Below are 19,933 nucleotides of genomic sequence, written 5' to 3'. Positions count from 1 at the left end.
GGGGGTCTGTGTGGTTCTTATAAGCCTCCTTCACCTCTTCTAGGACGTGCTGAACCCAGCTGTGGGGGCGGGGTTGGAGGAGCTGCCGGGTGAAAACTCGGAGGGAACCCCAAATCAGCGAAGGGGCTCTGACCTGGGAGCACGAACCGTGTGACATGGCCAAGCACAGTGGCCTAGGGCCCATGAGCGCCTGCTTTCAGCAAATCTCTCTAACGGCCAGAAGTGGGAGCTAGATGGGGCAGGCTCACCGCAGAGAATCTTTCACCATCTTTGGGATCAGGAAAGAACTTCCCGCGGATCAGCGGGGCAGAGGCCCTGGCCTCGTCTGCCCCCCTCTGCAGCGTGGCGTGAGGGTTGGGCGCTGGTTGGAAAGCAGAGGAAGCGGCGTCCGCGGCACGTGGAGTCTTTCAACCGAGGGGGGAGGGCGTCCGTCGCTTAACCAGAGCCTCGGGGGCTCTCACGGGGTGGGCGTGGGTTGTGTGGCCTGCGATGTGCAGGAGGCCCCAGGCAACCACGACGGTCCCTTCTGACCGCCACGGCTGGAGCGTGTCAGAGGTCTGTGCGCACGGCCCGTTTCCACGGTTCCCGCTGGCTCACCCTGTATTCGTGGGGGCCGGGATCAGGCCTTGGGCGCTGTGCGGGGCCAGGCTCCTGCGGGCCCAGTGTGCCTGTCTGTGCAGGCTTGGTGGCAGGGACACAGCGACACTGTGATTGAATTCGGTGTGGATGGCAGGGAGGGAGCCGGGCCCCCTCTTGGAGCGCGGGAGAGGAGCAGGATCCGATTCTCTCTCCCCCCTGCCTTTCCCCCGCGGGAGAAGTTATGGCCAGGGAGCTCTCTGCGCAGCAGCCCACCTCCCGGGTAGGTTCACACAGTCATGTGGCTGGAGCACTTCATTACGGGAAGCCAATATAAACCCTGCTCCCCTCGCAGAGGGGAAGTCCTGACACAAAGGCGAAGAGTCTCTCCCAGCGAGCCCGGCCGAGCCCGCACGGTAAGCCCCGGGCCGTGTCCAAAGGGCTGGGAGGTGCCAAGTCTAGGGCAGGGGTGGGGAACCTCTTCTGGGTCAGGGGCCATGCAAACGTGAGACGCAACCTCCCCACATTTCCCTTGCACGCCAGCGCCTGGGGGGGCGGGCTAGGAGATTTTGTGGGCGCCCCTGGGCTCGGGGGGGGGCCAAAAGTGAGGCGCTCAGTGTGAGGGAGGGGGCTGCTGGGAGGGAGGGTACAGGAGTGGGTTGGGGGGGGTCTGGGAAGATGGGAGGGTTACGCCTCGGGCCTCGGGGACCAGATCCAGGCAAGCTGGGGGCCGCGTTCGGACCCTGGGCCTTAGGGTCACCCCCTGGTCTAGGGTTTGTAGCGGGTGAGGTTTATGTGTGAAGGACACAGCTTTTAAACCCGCCCCTCCCCGGCCACGCAGCCCTGGCTCCAGGGGACCCGGAGGTGGGCTCAGCCCTGCTGGGAGCCCTTCGACCCTCCTGGGGGCCAGCCCTGTGCATTTTGCTGATGTGCCCACAGGGCCTGATCCAGGAGCTGGGGCCCGTTGTGCCGGTGGTGGCACGGAGACGCCAGGAAAAGCCCGTCCCTGCCCCAGAGCCCCGACCACATGCAACAGGCGACTGAGATGCGCCCACAGGGGGTTGCTCCGTGTCCCCACCCCCCCTGCATCTCCCGGCCTCGCCTGCCAGCCAACCCCCCCTCGCACCCCGAGCCCCCCCAGAACCCCCTGCTGCCAGCACAATGGGGGGGCTGCTGGTGCCCCATTTGCTGCTTTCCACTGTGCTGGGATTGGTCCTGGGTTCCACCCCACGGCTCGTTAGCCAGTTCTCGCCCACGGAACCTCCTGGCTAACGAACGCTGAGCGGGAGCGGTGCCGATTGGCCAGGCGTTCAGTGGGGCTGGTCATCGCCCTTCGCCGGGGGCCCCCGGTGGGGCTGAACTCCCCCGGGGGGCTCTCAGCTGGGAGCCCAGGGGCCCGAGCCGCTGGACCCGGAGTGGAGCCCCGGCACGCGCCTCCTGGGGGGCTGGAGGTTACTGGAGGGGCAGGCCCCGGTCAGGCGCCCTCCTGAGAGCAGGGGCGTTTGCAGGGAACACGGGGCTCCGGGCCGGTCGCAGCCTGGGCCTGACACACGCGCCCCAGGCCGCCAGGTTTGGCTCATCCCCACGCGGTGCAGTTCGGGGCAGGGGCCAGTCGCTCACCGGCCCACAGCCCCGCAGCTGCAGGCCGGCCGGCCGGGGGCACGCCTGAGCCCGGGCTCACACGGGGGCTGTGCTGCCCTGGGTGAGAGAGCACAATTCAACAGCCATGCTTCATGTGGTGCCTCTGCCCTGGCCCTGCCCCAAACCCCTGTCTGCCCTGCCCCACGGCATGCCCCAAATCCTTGTCTGCCCTGCCCCCCCACGGCCTGCCCCAAGCACCTGCCTGCCCTGCCCCCCACAGCCTGCCCCAAACTCCTGCCTGCCCTGCCCCACGGCATGCCCCAAACCCCTGTCTGCCCTGCTCCCCATGGCCTGCCCCAAACCCCTGCCTGCCCTGCCCCCCACGGCATGCCCAAATCCCCGTCTGCCCTGTCCCCCCTTGGCCTGCCCCAAACCACTGCCTGCCCTGTCCCCCACGGCCTGCCCCAAACACCTGCCTGCCCTGCCCCACGGCATGCCCCAAGCCCCCATCTGCCCTGCCCCCCCATGGCCTGCCCCAAACCCCAGCCTGCTCTGCCCCCCACAGCATGCCCCAAATCCCCGTCTGCCCTGCCCCCCACAGCATGCCCCAAACCCCTGCCTGCCCTGCTCCCCACAGCCTGCCCCCTAGGGCCTGCCCACATCTCTGCCCTGCCCCCTAAGTCCATTCCCACGGCATGGAGCAGTCCCGCGCCGGGCCTTGTGCGTTGGCTCCCCTGACTCCGTGCTGAGGCGCACTCGGAGGGGCCTGGTTGTGGGGCGCCAGCCGGCCCCACGCCGCGCGGCGCCCACGTGAGGGCCAGCTCAGAGCCGTGGAGCTGGGGATTGACCTGCGGCGCAGCCAGCCCCCGACCCACCTCCCCTCGCGCAGGTTCCCTGGGGGAGCATGCTGAACATGCTGCTGCTGAGCTGGGGGGTGCTGCAGGGCATCCAGGCCATCCTCAGCACGGACCTCGGCAACAGCCCCCTGCAGGACATGCGCCCCGGCCCGGGGGGGCCCAACAGGCCCAGCTACCTCGGCCTGCTGCAGAAAATCAAGGAGGCGCCCCTGGGGCCCGCAGGTGAGTGCTCCGCACAGGCCTTGTCCCCAGGGCCGGCTCGAGCCAGTCCTGCGCCCCGGGTGGCGGGCGCACGACGCATGCGCAGCTCTGCCCCCGGGCGCGCTGTGCACCTTACAGCTGCAATCAGTGCGCGGCACCCCTTAGAGCTGCCATCTGGCGCCCCCCATAGGTCGGCACCCTGGGCCGCTGCCCGGCTAGCCCCCCCCTAATCCGGCCCTGCTTGCCCCTCTATTCGGCACTGGGGAGGCCACATCTGGAGTGTTGTGTCCAGTTCTGGGCCCCCCACTACAGAAAGGATGTGGATGCATTGGAGAGGGGCCAGCGGAGGGCGACCCAAATGATGAGGAGCCGAAGCACAAGACCTCCGAGGAGAGACTGAGGGAGTTGGGTTTGTTTAGTCTGCAGAAGAGCAGAGTGAGGGGGGATTTGGTAGCAGCCTGCAACTCCCTGAAGGGGGGTTCCAATGAGGCTGGAGAGAGGCTGTTCTCAGTGGGGGCAGATGACAGAACAAGGAGCAATGGGCTCCTGAGGTCTCTTCCAGCCCCCTGCCCAAAGCAACTGCCAAGCTTGGTATCATCTGCAAACTTAATAATCGTCCTCTCTATGCCATCATCGAAATTGTTGATGAAGACACTGAACAGAACCGGTCCCAAAACACCCAGGGAGGGGGTGGAATCTCCATCCCTAGGGGTGTTTAAGTCCTGGCTTGCAAAGCCCTGGCTGGGATGATTGAGTTGGAATTGGTCCTGCTTTGGGCACGGGGCTGGACTCGGTGCCTCCTGGCTCCTGAGGTCTCTGCCAGGTCTATGATTCTATTAGCAGTTCTGCGGAAAAGGACCAGGGGATTCCAGTGGCTGAGAAGCTGGATATGAGTCAGCAGGGCGCCCTTGTAGCCAAGCAGGCTAATGGCATATTAGGTTGCATTAGGAGGAACGTTGCCAGCAGATCCAGGGAAGTGATTATTCCCCTTTATTCGGCTCTGGTAAGGCCACATCTGGGCTGTGTCTACACTGGCACCCTTTTCCGGAAAAGGGATGCTAATGAGACACTTCGGAATTGCAAATGCCGTGGGGGATTTAAATATCCCCTGCGGCATTTGCATGAACATGGCTGCCGCTTTTTTCCGGCTCCGGGCTTTGCTTAAATTCAGGAATAAGGGATGTTCCGGAAAAGGCTTTATTTTCCGAAAGATCCCGTCTAGATTGGCGCTTTTCTCCGGCAAAGCCCCGAGCCGGAAAAAAACGGCAGCCATGTTCATGCAAATGCCGCGGGGGATATTTAAATCCCCCGTGGCATTTGCAATTCCGAAGTGTCTCATTAGCATCCCTTTTCCGGAAAAGGGTGCCAGTGTAGACACAGTCCTGGAGTATTGTGTCCAGTTCTGGGCCCCCCTCTCTAGAAAGGATGTGGACACATTGGAGAGGGTCCAGCGGAGGGCGACCGAAATGATTCGGGGGTTGGAGCGCATGACCTATGAAGAGAGACTGAGGGGTTTGGGTTTGTTTAGTCTGCAGAAGAGCAGAGTGAGGGGGGATTTGAGAGCAGCCTGCAACTCCCTGCAGGGGGTTCCAAAGAGGCTGGAGAGAGGCTGTTCTCAGTGGGGGCAGGTGGCAGAACAAGGAGCAATGGGCTCACGTTGCAGTGGGGGAGGTCTAGGTTGGATAGTAGGAGAAACGATTTCCCTAGGCGGGTGGGAAGCGCTGGGCTGGGTTCCCTAGGGAGGGGGTGGAATCTCCATCCCTAGAGGTGTTTAAGTCTCAGCTTGACCAAGCCCTGGCTGGGCTGATTGAGTCGGGGTTGGTCCTGCTTCGAGCAGGGGTCTGGACTTGATGCCTCCTGAGGTCTCTTCGGGTATGTCTACACTACCACCCTACTTCGAACTAGGGTGGTTAATGTAGGCAACCGGAGTTGCGAATGAAGCCTGGGATTTGAATTTCCCGGGCTTCATTTGCATATAGCCGGGCACCGCCACTTTAAAATGTCCGCTAGTGCGGACTCCGTGCCCGCAGCTACACGCGGCACGGACTAGGTAGTTCGGACTAGGCTTTCTATTCCGAACTACCGGTACTCCTCGAGAATGCACTGCAGGTTCTCCTGTGTGATAAAGACAGACCCCCCTATTCCCCATCCATGGGGGTCTGCAGGAGGTGCTGGGCGGGGATAGAGCGCCCCTTCAGCCCGGCAGGGTCACCCTCTGGGGCTGACTCACAATAACTAAGAGTGGAGCCATGTCAGACCCTCTCCCGTGTTTGGCTCCGTCAAGCCTGAGTTCCCTCCACTGATGAGCTCTTGGAGGTGGGGCTGTCCTATGGGGCTCAGCCTGGGGCACTGCGATAGGCAGGCCCCGCCCGGGGAAGGTGGCGGGCCAATAGGAGATGTTCGCTGGGGAGTTAGGCGCCTCTCAGATGGGTGAGTCCTTTGCATCTCCAGGGCACATCACTGTGACCAGGGGTGGGCAAGAGAGCCTCTGTGGGCCAGATGCGGCCTGCAGACACCCTGCCACTTCTCCCCCCCCCGGCCAATTGAGACTTGGGGCTCGGGGAGCCAGCAAAGTCTCCTCTCCCCACCGGGGGGCATGGCGCCCAGAGGGATTCACCAGCACCGGCAGGGGGGCAAAGACTTCATGTGCTTCCCCTGCCCCCAGCCAATCAGGGTCTATGGGCGGGGGAGCATGGAAGTGTCCTGGCCCCACCCCTCCTGTCTGAGGCCCCACCCCTTCTGTCTGAGGCCACACCCCTTCTGTCTGAGGCCACACCCCTTCTGCTCCCCCATCTAAAATTATTGCCTCCCCCAGTGCCCCTCCACTCTGGACTGTCGAGAAGTGGGTAGGGGGGGCAGAGTGAGGCTCTGACTTCACCAGTCGGCCGCGTCCGTCACCATGTCTGTGCTCCACAGGGATTCGCCCCCGGCCTGGCTTTGACAGGATGGCGGTGGAGCTGCGCGTAGCAGACGAGGACCTCATGCAGGAAGCCAGTGTCCTCGAGCCAGAGGTAACTTCCTGGGACCCCTGGGGGTCGCTCACATCCTCTCCCCGACGAGACGTGTTGTGGGACATGCCACAAATTCCTCAGCCCCCGTGGAGCCTCGGCCTGCGCTTGACCCTGGGGAAGTCGCTTCTTGTGGCACTTTTGTGCTCTCGAAGCTGAGGCTCGCCCTGCGACTTTTCATGGGGGGGGGGGGAGAAAAATTGGGCGCAGCGATCCGGATGCAGTGTGGTCTGCCTGGGTTTGCAGAGAGCCTGAGGCAGGAGGCGAGGGGGGGCTGAACCAGTCCTCTCGCTGGTGTGCTCATCCCCAACGACGACAATTTCAGAGTCAGGCCTGGCCGCTGGTCCACTGCTGATCGTTTCCGTGGGCACATCCAGCAAGCGACTTCCTACGTTCTCCTGGAGCCCCCGGGCCTGATTTCTCTAGTCGGGCCCGGATGCCAACACCCGCAGCTCTCCCATGCCCGGCAGCTGCTGAGCTGGGTGAGGGGCTGGCAGTGCAAGGCTCCGCCACACACTGGCAGCTGGAGTGCGAGGACAGTGCGAAAGACATTGAAATCAGTCGCAAGACAAGCAGTCCCAAGGCTATTGCAGGGGCGGGGCGCTGGCTGCTTCCATGGTGACTGCATGACAAACCTATGACCTGACGCTGTCGCCAAATGTCACCAGAAGCACTTGCTGCTGAGGACGCAGGGCCTGGACTCACCAGGGTTGTGTATTGTTGTGACGGCGCGTTGGGGGTCCCCCGTCTCCTGCACCCCGAAATGGCACAAACAGACTGCACCAGCCGGTGGAATAGAGGAAGTTTATTGCCTCTCCAGGATACAGCACAGCACAGATGTAGTCTGGTCACAGAGCTGGGCTAGGATGCCTCAGGCCCCCTTGAGTTGGGGGGAGACTGGGCCCCTAAACTCCAGCTCCTCTCCCTAGGCTGTCTCCTCCATGCTCACCGACAGCCACACCAACCAACTAACTAACTTCCAGCCCTGCCCCCCAGCCAGGGCAGCATTCCACCTTCCTTTGTTCCTCTCCATGGGGGGTGTCTGGTCACTGGTTTGCATAGTGACTCATCCTGTTTTGCTGGGTCGTGGTACCCACGGCAGCCAGTGGGGGTTCCCCCAGAGCCAGCAGCATAGAAACCAGCCAGGTACCCCCACTACGTCACAATTGTGTAACCCCACCCCCTGAGACATGGGGGCACCCCCTGGCAGAGCAGCTCGCCCTCTGGAAGGGGATAGCATCACTAGGGAATTCTCCTCTCCCACAGACCCAGTTCTGGCATACACCTCTGCAGGGGGCCGACAGACCTGCCAGGCCTCTGGGGAAGGTGGCTCCTCGCTTGCAGAAGGGGCGGGGGCCACATGTGGAAGGGGCGGGGCCTCATGTGGAAGGGGTGGGGCTAAGGCTGCCAGCCCTCAGCGCTGCTCAGCATGCAGCACGCCCCTTCTCCAGCCCTAAGAGCCGCATGGAGCGCATGGCGTGGCACTCTGGCAGTGATTTAAAGGGGCCCGGAGCTTTGGCTGCTGCAGTAGTAGCAGCCAGGAGCCTTGGGCCCCTTTAAATTGCCAGACGCCGCGGCAACTACCCCTTTGCACATGTGTCACGTCCCTTTCTGGGGATGGGCTGGAGCCCAAGTGGCCCCGTAAAGCAATCCCAACTCAGCGCAGGCCCAGCAAAGGCTCGTCCTGCCCCTTCTGCGCAGCACAAACGTTCCGCTCACCAAGTTGACTGAGCCCCTGTTAAGCATCAATACTGCAAAGCTGGGTTCTTTTCATTTGCCTTCTTGTCTTTAAGGTTCTAGGGTTTGCACAGGGAGAAGGACACACACACACACACACACACACACACACACACTCACCTGGGGTACCTGGAGCTACATCCTCCCGGGGCAACACACAGGGGGCACACCGGGTTGCGGGAAAGGGTGCACTCTGCAGAGAGGGGTATGGAGGAGCAGTGGGGGGAGGGGACACAGCAGTGAGAGACAGCAAGAGCGGGGCACATAAAGAACCGGCGGGTGGGCGGCAGAGGCGAAAGTCGGGACACCGGCATGCGGGCTTAAAAGTGGGAGTGTCTCTTTAAAAACCAGACGTTGGCTCCCCCCACATCGGCCTGTATGAACGCCCTGTCTTTCTGCACCCCCTGCAGGTGCTGTCCGCAGCTCTGGAGACCACGGACCGGGAGGAGCGCTCCCCACGCCGGTGCGTCCGCCTGCTGGAATCCTGCCTCGGGCACCAGCTCCCCTGCTGCGACCCGTGTGCTACCTGCTACTGCCGCTTCTTCAATGCCTTTTGCTACTGCAGGAAAATCAACGCCACCTTCCCCTGTGGCAAGAACTAGCTTGGGCGTGTTCCCCGGCGGCTGCCCTCTTTTCTCGCTCCTGGGAGTAGTCCCTGGTTTTCCTTGCGCCCGGGTGCCCTTTGCATCTCCAATAAACCGTCTACGAGTAAATTTGCCTGGTTCAGCTGTTCCATCCAGGCTTTTGCTGGGCCTCTCCCAGAGACACGCTCCGGCAGGAAAGCACCTTACTGAGGTGCCCAGTAGCAAGAAGCACCTTCCTGGGTCTGATTTCTGGAGTCTGGGCAGGAGGGGCAAGGGATTGGGGCACCTACTTGGCACAGCCCCCGGGGGGGGGCGCCCACTTGGCTCCATGCCACTGGACTCACAGGTACCATCCCTTACCACTGCTCCCATTGGCTGCAATTCCTGGCCAATGGGGATGGAGCCTGCAAGCAGCGCAGGGGCGGAGCTTCCCTGCTGCTGTGCCGAGCCACATTCTCCCCCCGACAGCGGAGGAGGCTCGGAGACACTCCATGTTGCTGGAGCCCCAGCGTTGGCTCACCCCAGTGCAGGAGGGGGGGAGCTCTGAGCCTCATGGGCCAGATCAAGACAAGCCGTGACCGGCTTTGGCCCTTGGACTATAAGTTCCCCATCCCCGCAGTGGGCAGCCTCTCCATCCCATCCCTTCCATAAACATATCGAGCTTCCCTCGGAAGGCTCTTCCGGGGCTCTTCTCCTTGGATGTTTGGAAACCTGCATTTCAAGCCTAAACGTGTGGGAGGCCAGTCTAGACCCATTTGTTCTTGTGTCAGCATTGGCGCCGTATTTAAATAACTCCCCCGCCTCCCCGGGGTATTTATCCCTCTGATGTAATTGAAGAGAACAGTCCAATCTGCCTCTGCCTTCCTTGGTTGGGCCAAACAAACTGAGCTCCTCTGGTGTTAGCTTCTCTTTCGTAGGAGCACTTCTCTGCTCTGCTCTGCTCTGTTTGAATTCCCCTGCACTGCACACAGTGGGCCAGAGAAGCACGCCCGGTGCCAACACTTCGCCATCTCTACTGAAAATCCCTCACCTGATGTATCTTAGAGCTACATTAGCGTTCTTCATGGCCACATGGATGGCTCATAGTCACCGTGCGATCAACCAACATACCCAAGTCTGTCTTTCTGTCACTTCCAATTGATACATTCTCAGCTTCTAGCAACAAAATTCTTGCTGTATCAAATGCCTTAGAGAAATCAGAGAGGTTAGATCTGCTGCATTTCCTGTCTAAAAATCAGTCGTCTTCTCAGAAAAGAGCAGGTTGGTCTGTCACGTGCTGTCTTTTGTAAAACCACATTGTATTTTATCCCCGGCACCACTCACCTGGATGTCTGTAACAATAGGCTGAACCTCTCTAGTCCACACCCTTGGGACCTGACTGGTGCTGAACCAACAATTTGCCAAACCATGAGAGGTCAATATGGTCTCGCAGCGTTACCAACACGTCCACTGCTTGCTGGGGTCCTAGAAGACATTGAGGGGTAAATCAGAGCTAAATAACAGCCCAGAACCTGGAGAGCCAGGCCTGGTGGCTGTAAACAAACTTTGTGGGACCATGGGAAACTTGGCCACGCTCACGTTAAGTGGACTTCTGGCTCACTAACATCATGCCAGACCACGGATATTGCTGGATCAGAGAGTACTGGGCTAGAGAGATTCATCATGGACTTTCTCTTTCCAAATTTGTTCCAAGACCTTGCAAACAATTGTAATCAACCTACCAGGCCTGTGATTTCCCAGATAACTTTCTTTCCCCCTTTCTTAAGAATAGGGACAATATTAGCTGCTTTAGATTTAGCCGAGGGTCTATATAACAAATCTACCAACACAGCTCTAATCTTTTCCATCCATGTGTGGATTTATTCTATCCATGCGTGGAATACATTTTTATGTGCACTGAGGCACAAATACTGATGTAGCTACTGTATTCATACACAGACGAAACATGAAAATGAACTGAATGAGTGTTTCTCTCATCCTACTTCCTATGGGTATGTCTACTCTACCACCCTAGTTCGAACTACGGTGGTTAATGTAGGCAACCGGAGTTGCAAATGAAGCCCGGGATTTGAATTTCCCGGGCTTCATTTGCATGTTGCTGGGCGCCGCCATTTTTAAATGTCCGCTAGTTCGGACTCCGTGCCCGCAGCTACACGAGGCACAAACTAGGTAGTTCGGACTAGGCTTCCTATTCCGAACTACCATTACTCCTCGTTCCACTGGTGCTGAACCATGAGGAGTAACGGTAGTTCGGAATAGGAAGCCTAATCTGAACTACCTAGTTCGTGCCGCGTGTAGCCGCGGGCACGGAGTCCGAACTAGTGGACATTTAAAAACGGCGGCGCCCGGCAACATGCAAATGAAGCCCGGGAAATTCAAATCCCAGGCTTCATTTGCAACTCCGGTTGCCTACATTAACCACCCTAGTTCGAACTAGGGTGGTAGTGTAGACATACCCTATGTATGTATGTCACAGGTGGTTAAGAGAGGCCCAGACTAGACTTGAAGGTGCGGAGTGTACTCACAGGGACATAGACCGGGGTCTGGCATGAGGGGAACAAGTCTATTATTAATTCTTATTGTAGCTGGTTGAAGACACTTAGGGAGAGCCATTTTCCACTGAAGAATGCAGCGCTGTTGAAACAGAAATGCTTTGTGAAAGTGTGTCAATCTCACCCAAATTTTAGAGAAAAAATGAGGGGTGTGAAGGAAGGGGAGTTCTCACAATGTTGAAACATCCTCTTTGGATATTTTTGGAACAAAATGTTTTCATTTTTTGTTTGTCGAAGGGCATAGTTTGTCGAAGGGCGTTTCCATCGTCTGCCCAGCTCGGTGAATGGTCAGTCTTGCAGTAGGGCCTTGAGGCTGCCTCCAGGACGGGCGTGCTGTTTTGGTAGGGGCTGTACATGGGGAATGTCATGTTTTTCTTGTGCTTTTTAACGATCCAGCGAGCCGCGCAAAGGGACAGCCACACACAGCACGAGCTGCACACACCTCTATTCATACCGGCGGGAGCAGCACTCACTGGCAATAATGTCCCCCCATAGCTCCCAAAACCTCCTGCTCCTCCCTGCCACCACCCCATCACTGCCAACAACCCCACCCCTCCCAACACTCCCCAACTCTGCTTCGCCACTGCCCCCCCCTCCCACTGCCCCCTGCCAATAGTCCCATCTCTGCCACTACCCCCGCCCCTGGCAACAGCCCCGCCCCAGCCCGGCATTACCCCGCCCCCTGGCAGCAGCCCCGCCCCTAGCAATAGCCCCTCCCCACCCTGCCACTACTCCCGCCCCTGGCAACAGCCCCGCCCCAGCCTGGCATTACCCCGCCCCCTGGCAGCAGCCCCGCCCCTAGCAATAGCCCCTCCCCAGCCTGGCATTACCCCGCCCCCTGGCAGCAGCCCCGCCCCTAGCAATAGCCCCTCCCCACCCTGCCACTACCCCCGCCCCTGGCAACAGCCCCGCCCCAGCCTGGCATTACCCCGCCCCCTGGCAACAGCCCCGCCCCTAGCAATAGCCCCTCCCCACCCTGCCACTACCCCCGCCCCTGGCAACAGCCCTGCCCCAGCCCGGCATTACCCCGCCCCCTGGCAGCAGCCCCGCCCCTAGCAATAGCCCCTCCCCACCCTGCCACTACCCCCGCCCCTGGCAACAGCCCCGCCCCAGCCCGGCATTACCCCGCCCCCTGGCAACAGCCCCGCCCCTACCCAGGCTGCGCCCCTCCCGCCCTTCTCGGCCAATGACGCTCCCCCGACCGGCGCTGGGCGGGGCTCTGCGGGGGCGGCCGCGCGCGGCGCACGCCGGAATATCGCCCGGCCCCGTGACGCCGGGGCTCTGTCACGTGAGCGCCGCGGGTGTCACGTGGCTCGGGCGGCGGGTGCCGAGGCCGGTCGCGAGCGCTCAGCCGGCGCCGCCATGTCGGGCTTCCCCGAGCTCTACTTCAACGTGGACAGCGGCTACCTCGAGGGGCTGGTGCGCGGCTTCAAGGCGGGCGTGCTGCGCCAGGGCGACTACGTCAACCTGGTCCAGTGCGAGAGCCTGGAGGGTGAGCGCCGGGCCCCGCCCCTGGCAACCCCCCGGCCGGGCCCCGCCCCTGGCAACCCCCCCGGCCGGGCCCCGCCCCTGGCAACCCCCCCCTCCGGCCGGGCCCCGCCCCTGGCAACCCCTCCCCCCCCGCCCCGCCCCTGGCAACCCCCCCGGCCCCGCCCCTGGCAACCCCCCCCGGCCCCGCCCCTGGCAACCCCCCCCCCCCCCCGTCCGGGCCCCGCCCCGCCCCTGGCAACCCCCCCTCCGGCCCCGCCCCTGGCAACCCCCCCCCCTCCGGCCGGGCCCCGCCCCGCCAACCCCCCCCCCCCCGGGCCAGGCCTGCTCGCCCCCCCACCGGCCGGACCCGCGCCCCCCTCAGCTGGGCCAGGCCCCTGCCCCTCCCCCTCATTCCCCACCGCCCCGTGTCCGACCTGCCCCCGGCCTGGCCGCTGCCCCCCCCCCCCCAAGCTCCGGGTCCGGCGGGTGGGGGCTGCGGGGTAGGCCGGTTGCCGGGCGGGCCGGGTCCAGCTGCAGCTCTTGGGCAGGGCGCGGGCAGCCAGCGGGCTCCCTCCCCTTGGCGGGGGGGCTGCCCTGGGGCAGGCGGAGTCCGGGCTGAACGCACTAGAGGTGCCTGCGACAGAGGGGCCCCGCTCTTCACCCTGCTCCCGACCCAAGGACCGGGGCGGGGTTTAACGGGGGCCAGAAGAAATACTCCTGTGCCCAGTTACTCCCCGCAGCGATGGAGATGTCTCCTAAAGCTAGCCTGGGCTTTGGGGGTTGGGGTGAATCTGCCTAGTCTAGGCCCAACGGGCTCGCCTGCGGGCAGGCGGCTGTGCTGGAGTTGGGTTGAGTGTCACTTCAATGTGCCATAGCTAATCCTGAGTGAGTACAGAGTAGGGATGCTGGGAGCCGTTTGACAAGGTAACCGTAGAACTGCTAAAAAATCTTAGTGGTGACACGCCATGGGTTGCAGAGCCAGCAGCGAAGCCACCTTCCCGGAGCGGGGCAGAAATGACCAGATAACATTAACTGGTAAGCATCAGCTTATCAGTTAGCTGGTGAATGCACATCGCTGGAGCAGAGTCGGTTATTGCAAGCTGCTTCTCACGTAGACAAGCCCAACTGATAGAAATGAAGAACCACCTTTCTGTGGGAGAGGGTTGTCCCACAGCTGCCTCTGGAGTTGTCAATGTGTGCAAGTGCTCCTCCTCTTGCCAGCTTGGGCACTCTTAGTCCTGATCTCTCAAATCTCTGTCTTTCAGCATTTCACATGCCTCTATCCTGGTTCTCGCGCCTAGTCATTAGGTGTTCTGGGTGTATGCTTGATTGGAACGTTAAGGGGAACAGGAGAACCTTAACTGTGATTTGTTGAGGTTTTAATGGTGCATAACAGTATATCACGTTCTGAATTGTATTTAGCATCCTGAACTACCAATAATGAGGGTTCTTGTATGGGAACTTACTAGCTTTCAGCGGAATCCTGAAAGTTAAGGGTGGAACTCCTTGTCTGAGGATATTGTGCTAAATACATTCATGGTGGTTAGGTCCATCAATGGCTATTAGCCAGGATGGGGAGGGTGGTGTGTCTAGCTTCTGTTTGTCAGAGGCTGGGACTGGATGACAAGGGATGGATCACTTGATTGTCTATGTTCATTCCCTCTGGGGCACCTGTCATGTGGCACTGTCAGAAGACAATGCTGGCCTGCATGGATCTTTGGTTCCACCTGGTATCACTGTTATGTTCTTATGCATGTAAAAAACGCTCTGAGCATGTGAGGTTTTATACAGTGCTAAGCATCTAGCGTTTAACGCAGGAAGCTCTGTGCATGCTTTCTGGGCCACAGGAATCTGTCCTGAAGCGTTTGTTACCTTTTCCTGTAGAGAGAAGTGAAGGGGAGGGGAGATTTACATACTAAAAGGTGCTGGATTCTGGTCCCGGCATGGTGTGCGCATTAATTTTTAATCCTCACTTCCTTCTACACAGTCCCTTGTGAAGCTTGTAGGCATCAAGTCAACTTCATTCACTCTACTTGGGGTGAAGCTGGGGAGGAGGACTCAAATAGAGGAAAGAGTAGGAGAGAGGCGTGCCCCTCCCCTCCGTGTGCAGCAGTCAGGAGTGCTAGGAATGGGTGGGAGAAGGAGAATGTATCTTCCTTGTATTGACCAGTTTGGGTAGTGGGGGGATGGTGTGCTGCAATATTCAGATGCCAAGTGATACAAGACACAGATCCTCTGAACAGGCTCCGGGAGCAGTTCTCTGAAAGGATCCCAGCAGCATTGGAGGGTTGGTGTCTTGTCTGACAGGCATCCTGTCTGGGGTTCACTGTGGAGGGGGGGTGTCAGTATCTCTTGCATTGCTTTTGGCTAGCAGGCCTAGTTCTACACCATGGAGTCTTTAAAATGAGAAGTAGCCATCTTTCTGACACCAAACCCTGCCCTTATTCCAGCTTCTGGCAGAAATTCTACAGCTTGTGTGTCCAGGAAGTCAGACTAGATGACCAAGTGGTTTCTCTGTCCCTAGGGTTTGTGACATTGGGAAGGAAAAGCAGAAGAGAAGAGGCAGATGGTGCAATAAGTGGAACTTTTTGAGTCCTGTTTGTCAAACACAGTCTCTGTTTGACTTGACCAGGGTCTGTTCAGTAATTCACACGGTAGAAGCTCGCTAGGGGTACGTCTAAACTACATGCCTCCGTCGACGGAGGCATGTAGATTAGCGAGATCTGCAGAGGGAAATGAAGCCGCGATTAAAATAATCGCGGCTTCATTTAAATTTAAATGGCTGCCCCGCTCTGCCGATCAGCTGTTTGTCGGCAGATCGTGGCAGTCTGGCCGCGCCGACAAAGAAGCCTTTCTTGATCGGCACAGGTATGCCTCGTGAAACCAGGTTTACCTGTGCCGATCAAGAAAGGCTTCTTTGTCGGCGCGGCGCGTCCAGACTGCCCCGATCTGCCGACAAACAGCTGATCGGCAGAGCGGGGCAGCCATTTAAATTTAAATGAAGCCGCAATTATTTTAATCGCGGCTTCATTTCCCTCTGCCGATCTGGCTAATCTACATGCCTCCGTCGACGGAGGCATGTAGTCTAGACACACCCTAGGAGACCACGCTTTCCGATGGATCTATGATGCAGCAAATGTGGAAGGTGCTTGTCAGATGCGTGTAGCCCTTTGGCAAGAGACCCAACAGTGCCCCAGATGCATTTTTACATCACAGAGGGCCTGGCTTTGGGCAGAATGTGGCAGCATGGGTATTTTTATTCTGGCAAGCAGGCTTTGTCCTCAGGCTAGTAGCGAGTAGGTAGAGTCTTTCCGGCTCTTCCGAACAGCATGATGGATCTTCTGGGCAGATTTCCTTGCTTTCTAAGGAGTTCTCTGGGGCACCCATCACACTACGTGCCTCGTTATGAGAGTTAGGCACTCCTTTTTTCCAGAGTTACTCTTGTATTTCCCTAAGCAACGTCTGTAATCTTGGTTGCAAAGCCTAAGAGCAAGAGGAAAGACCCGGTCTGTGAAAACCAGGGTAACATGTAAGGGCTCCACTGTTCGGGGAAGTGCTTGGTTCAGAAGTCCCATCTTTCTTACTTCCCCCATTAAAGCTTGTGAGAAGGAGAGTGCTGGGATTGGCTGAATGCAGCTCAGGGTTCGAGCTTCCATTTGGTCTGTCTGGTAAACTTGACCCCTCCCTCCCTTAGGACCTTCCGGGTGTCCATTCTTTCTCCTCCTGCCACCTCGAATTGGAGGCGGGTGAGTGGGCGGCTGGTTACTATTTTTCTCTGGCTGCTCTGAGGTGTGTGTTATCCTTCCCTTGGCCAGTGTTTTAAGATATTCCCCATTATCTGTCTCTGGTCGTTGCTTTGCTGAGCAGAGCTATAGCGTGAAACTGATGAGTCTTGTTGGTTTCACTGTAGCCTGCAGCTGCTAGGACTATGGCCGCTTCAAGCTTTGCATAACCTCAGCCAAGGTGTAAGCCCCACAGAGGCATTGGCATGACCTGCAGACATGCGACTATCACTGAATCAATTATACATGGATCACACCGAAACATCTTCACAACTAAGCCTAAAAAACCCTTTTCTAAAAAACTGAAAGCTTTGACTCTGTGGTAGCCGATAACATTTGCCTTGGGAAATTTCCCGTCCGTGGCAGGTGAACTTGCTTTTTTAACCTTCAACAAGAACATGAGAACGGCCACACCGGGTCAGACCAAAGGTCCATCTAGCCCAGTGTCCTGTCTGCTGACAAAGTGGCCAATGCCAGATGCCCCAGAGGGAATGAGCAGAACAGGGAATCATCACGTGATCCCTCCTGTCGCCCATTCCCAGCCTCTGACACACAGGCCAGGGGCACCATCCCTGCCCATCCTGGCTTAAAGCCCTTGATGGACCTGCCCTCCATGAATGTATCTAGTTCAAACAAAGGACCTGTGCTTGTCATTTAGGAAGTTCCAGAGCTGTGGGGAAAAGCGACCATGCTAATATTTAAAAAGCCTAAGTCCTAGAATCCCAGGACTGGAAGGGACCTTGAAGTTATCAAGTCCAGTCCCCTGCCCTCATGGCTGGACCCAGCACCGTCTAGATCATCGCTGACCGGTGTCTGTCCAACCTGCTCTGAAATATCCCCAGCGATGGAGATTCCACAACTTCCCCAGGCAACTTATTCCAGCGTTTAGCCACCCTGACAGGCAGGAAGTTTTTCCTAACGTCCAACCTAAACCTCCCTTGCTGCAATTTCATCCCATTGCTGCTTGTCCTGTCCTCAGAGGTTAGAGAATATTTGTTCTCCCTCCTCCTTGTAAGACTCTTTTAGGTACTCGAAAGCTGCTATCATGTCCCCTCTCAGTCTTCTCTTTCCCAAACTAAACAAACCCAATTCTTTCAGTCTTTCCTCCTAGGTCATTTTTTCTAGCCCTCTAATCCTTTCTGTTGCTCTTATGGACCCTCTCCCATTTCTCTACGTCTTTCCTGAAATGTGGGGCCCAGAATTATCAGCTAATTAACCTGACATCAGTCCAGGACAAAATCGTGGAAAGACTGATGGGAAACAATCAGTCAAGAAATAAAGTCTGGTAGCATAAGTGATAAGGATTTATGAATGTGTCTTACTAGATTAATCTGCTATAGTTCTTTTCTAAGTTTTCAGTTGTGGTGAATAATGGGAACTGTTGATATGATATACTGGGCCTTTACTGTGTCCGACATAGTCGCACACAACAGCCTATTAAAAATTAATGCTCCAAAAATAACATGGCATGTTGAATCATTTAAAACTGTCCAACGGATAGCTCTTAAAATAGGGACTCCCCACCAAAGGGTGTTTCTAGAGGGGTCTCACGGCGGTCTATCTCAGTGCATATCTGTATCGATCCTCTGTGAACTTTACTACAAATGATCTCTTCTTCCCAGGCGAAATAAAGTGGTGGTGGTAATGACGACAAGCCCGTTTAGTTTCATAGCGCCTAAGGCTGAACTCCTCAGATGATCCATTTTGAGCTCTACGCCTCTCGCCCAGTGTTTGTGTGGGGGTAGATGAAGGGACCTGAGTCTTCTGGAGGCTGAGCTCCAGTCACAGGCCGAAGACAGGAGAGACAGAGATGTCAGCCTTCGTGGTATCTGCAATGGCAGGGAACTGATTAGCGAGAGATGTCCATGCTGCAGAAGATGGCAGGGGCCGGCAGTGGGGGAACACAAGGTTCTTCACCCATCAGTTTTGGGGGGAAATGTCTTCCATAGTCTAATTCTGGGGATCAGGTTGAGCCTGGGCAAGACGTGCCAGAGAGATGTTTCTTTCCGCCTCTGCAGCATCTAATCGGTTAACTAATTCAATGGGATTTTACATGCCTAGCCAGTGTCTTAAATCAGAGCTGCAAGTGTTGGGGCCTGCAGGACTTCTGTTCCCTCTGTGGCCCGTGAAGGGAGGAGATGGATGGGGGATTAATACACATTCAGACTAGGGATGTCCTAGCCAGCATGGATTTGTCAAAACCAAAGTGTATCGGTGTTGGTTCACGGTTGTATTGGGAGGCTATATCTAATGGGATTTTGCAAGAGTCTGTTTTGGGTCGGGTACTAGTCACAATTTTTGTTTAACTTGGAATGGAAGGGGTGCTTCTGAGGCTTGTGGTGGACACCAAGCTGGGAGACGTAGCAGACGTGTTAGAGCAGTGTGGCCCAATTTTATTTGGTCATGGAACCCTTTTAAATTTGAAAGAATTTTGCAGAACCCCTAAGAACAGTCTTCTTTATATAGAGCTGAAAAAGTAGACCACAAATAAGCATTATTGTGTATTGTAGATATGTAGATGAATCTATCATAGCCAATTTATATTTGTCAGGGTTACTTTTTAAAATGGAAGAAATCACACGACTATACTGAAGTAAAGTATTCAAGAGCACTGCTTTCATGCTCCCACACAAGCAACTGGTTTGACAGCTGAAGCTTCGACTGTGTCCGAGGCGGTGCTAGTGTATTCGTATTCAGTCATCCATGTGATCCACGCTCCCTGAGAGTGAGTACGGGGATTTACGGTGGACTATCACAGGCGATCGCTGCGTGCACAGCGCTGTGTAGTGACATCATCGTCCCCACTCTGGCGAAGCTGGCATTCCACAGGGACACTTATCGTGGCAAATGGAAATGGTTTTCAATAAAATTCATAAATTCTTAAATATTAATGGTTTTAATCCTACAATGTTGTTGTCATGGAACTTTCTCATGGAACCCTTATTTTCACTTTGAGGAACCCCAGGATTCTGCGGAACGCCGTTTGGGAAACACGGCGTTAGAGGATAGAAAAAGAATTCGAAAGGACCTTGACAAACTGGAAAATTGGCCTGAAGTCAACACCATAAGATTCAGACGCACAAGTGCAAAATTCGACATTCAGAAAAGAGAAACTGAGGCTAGGCAGCACCACATCTGTCGTGCCTGGAGCCTTCTGGCGTTCTGCTCAGTCACAATGTCAGGCGTTCAGAACCGAATGGGTCCTCACCAGGGTAACAGGCTGCCTGATCGGCGGACTCCTTAGTGATGATGGTGTTGGGAGTCAGCGTTAGCGTCAGCTCTCTGCTGTTAGACGATAACAGGAGAAGGGCGACCTATGGTTCCCGCTGCTGGGATTGCATGCTGCCTGCTTCAGAGAGCCTGCTCTCGGGCGTGTGCGCACGGATGTGCGGTTTAATGATCCCATCGTGTTTCTCCAGCCTTCTAAAGGAGCCACTTGACCACTGTTTTCACCTCCAGAGAACTCCCTGCATAGGAAGCCTTCCCGCTCCTTTGATGCAAGATCGACGGAAGGCTGTTTTTAGATCTCTTGGCTAATCTTAGTTTTAGCATCAGACTCCTGGGGCATGCCCTAGGAATGTGAAT

General features: G+C 57.4%; 2 protein-coding genes across 2 annotated transcripts in view; both read left to right on the top strand.

Annotated features, from left to right (window-relative positions):
• The first annotated feature begins 707 nt into the window (after positions 1-707).
• Positions 708-8,667, top strand: AGRP (agouti related neuropeptide). The gene is made up of 4 exons (XM_075940562.2): positions 708-992; positions 3,047-3,236; positions 6,132-6,226; positions 8,371-8,667. Exons 1-4 carry the CDS (start codon positions 876-878, stop codon positions 8,560-8,562), a joined length of 594 nt encoding a protein of 197 aa, XP_075796677.2. The 5' UTR covers positions 708-875; the 3' UTR covers positions 8,563-8,667.
• Positions 8,668-12,341: 3,674 nt separating this feature from the next.
• Positions 12,342-19,933, top strand: part of ATP6V0D1 (ATPase H+ transporting V0 subunit d1) — a 34,987-nt gene continuing 27,395 nt past the window's right edge. Inside the window, exon 1 of the mRNA XM_075940565.2 lies at positions 12,342-12,588. Within this exon, the coding sequence (XP_075796680.1) occupies positions 12,459-12,588 (130 nt within the window). The 5' untranslated portion in view covers positions 12,342-12,458. The remainder of the gene's footprint in view (positions 12,589-19,933) is intronic.

Source organism: Pelodiscus sinensis, chromosome 12 (genome assembly GCF_052426305.1).
Source record: "Pelodiscus sinensis isolate ZL-2025 chromosome 12, ASM5242630v1, whole genome shotgun sequence".
NCBI lineage: Eukaryota > Metazoa > Chordata > Testudines > Trionychidae > Pelodiscus > Pelodiscus sinensis.
Note: the sequence above shows the minus strand (reverse complement) of the source record. Positions and strands in the feature narration are given on the sequence as shown.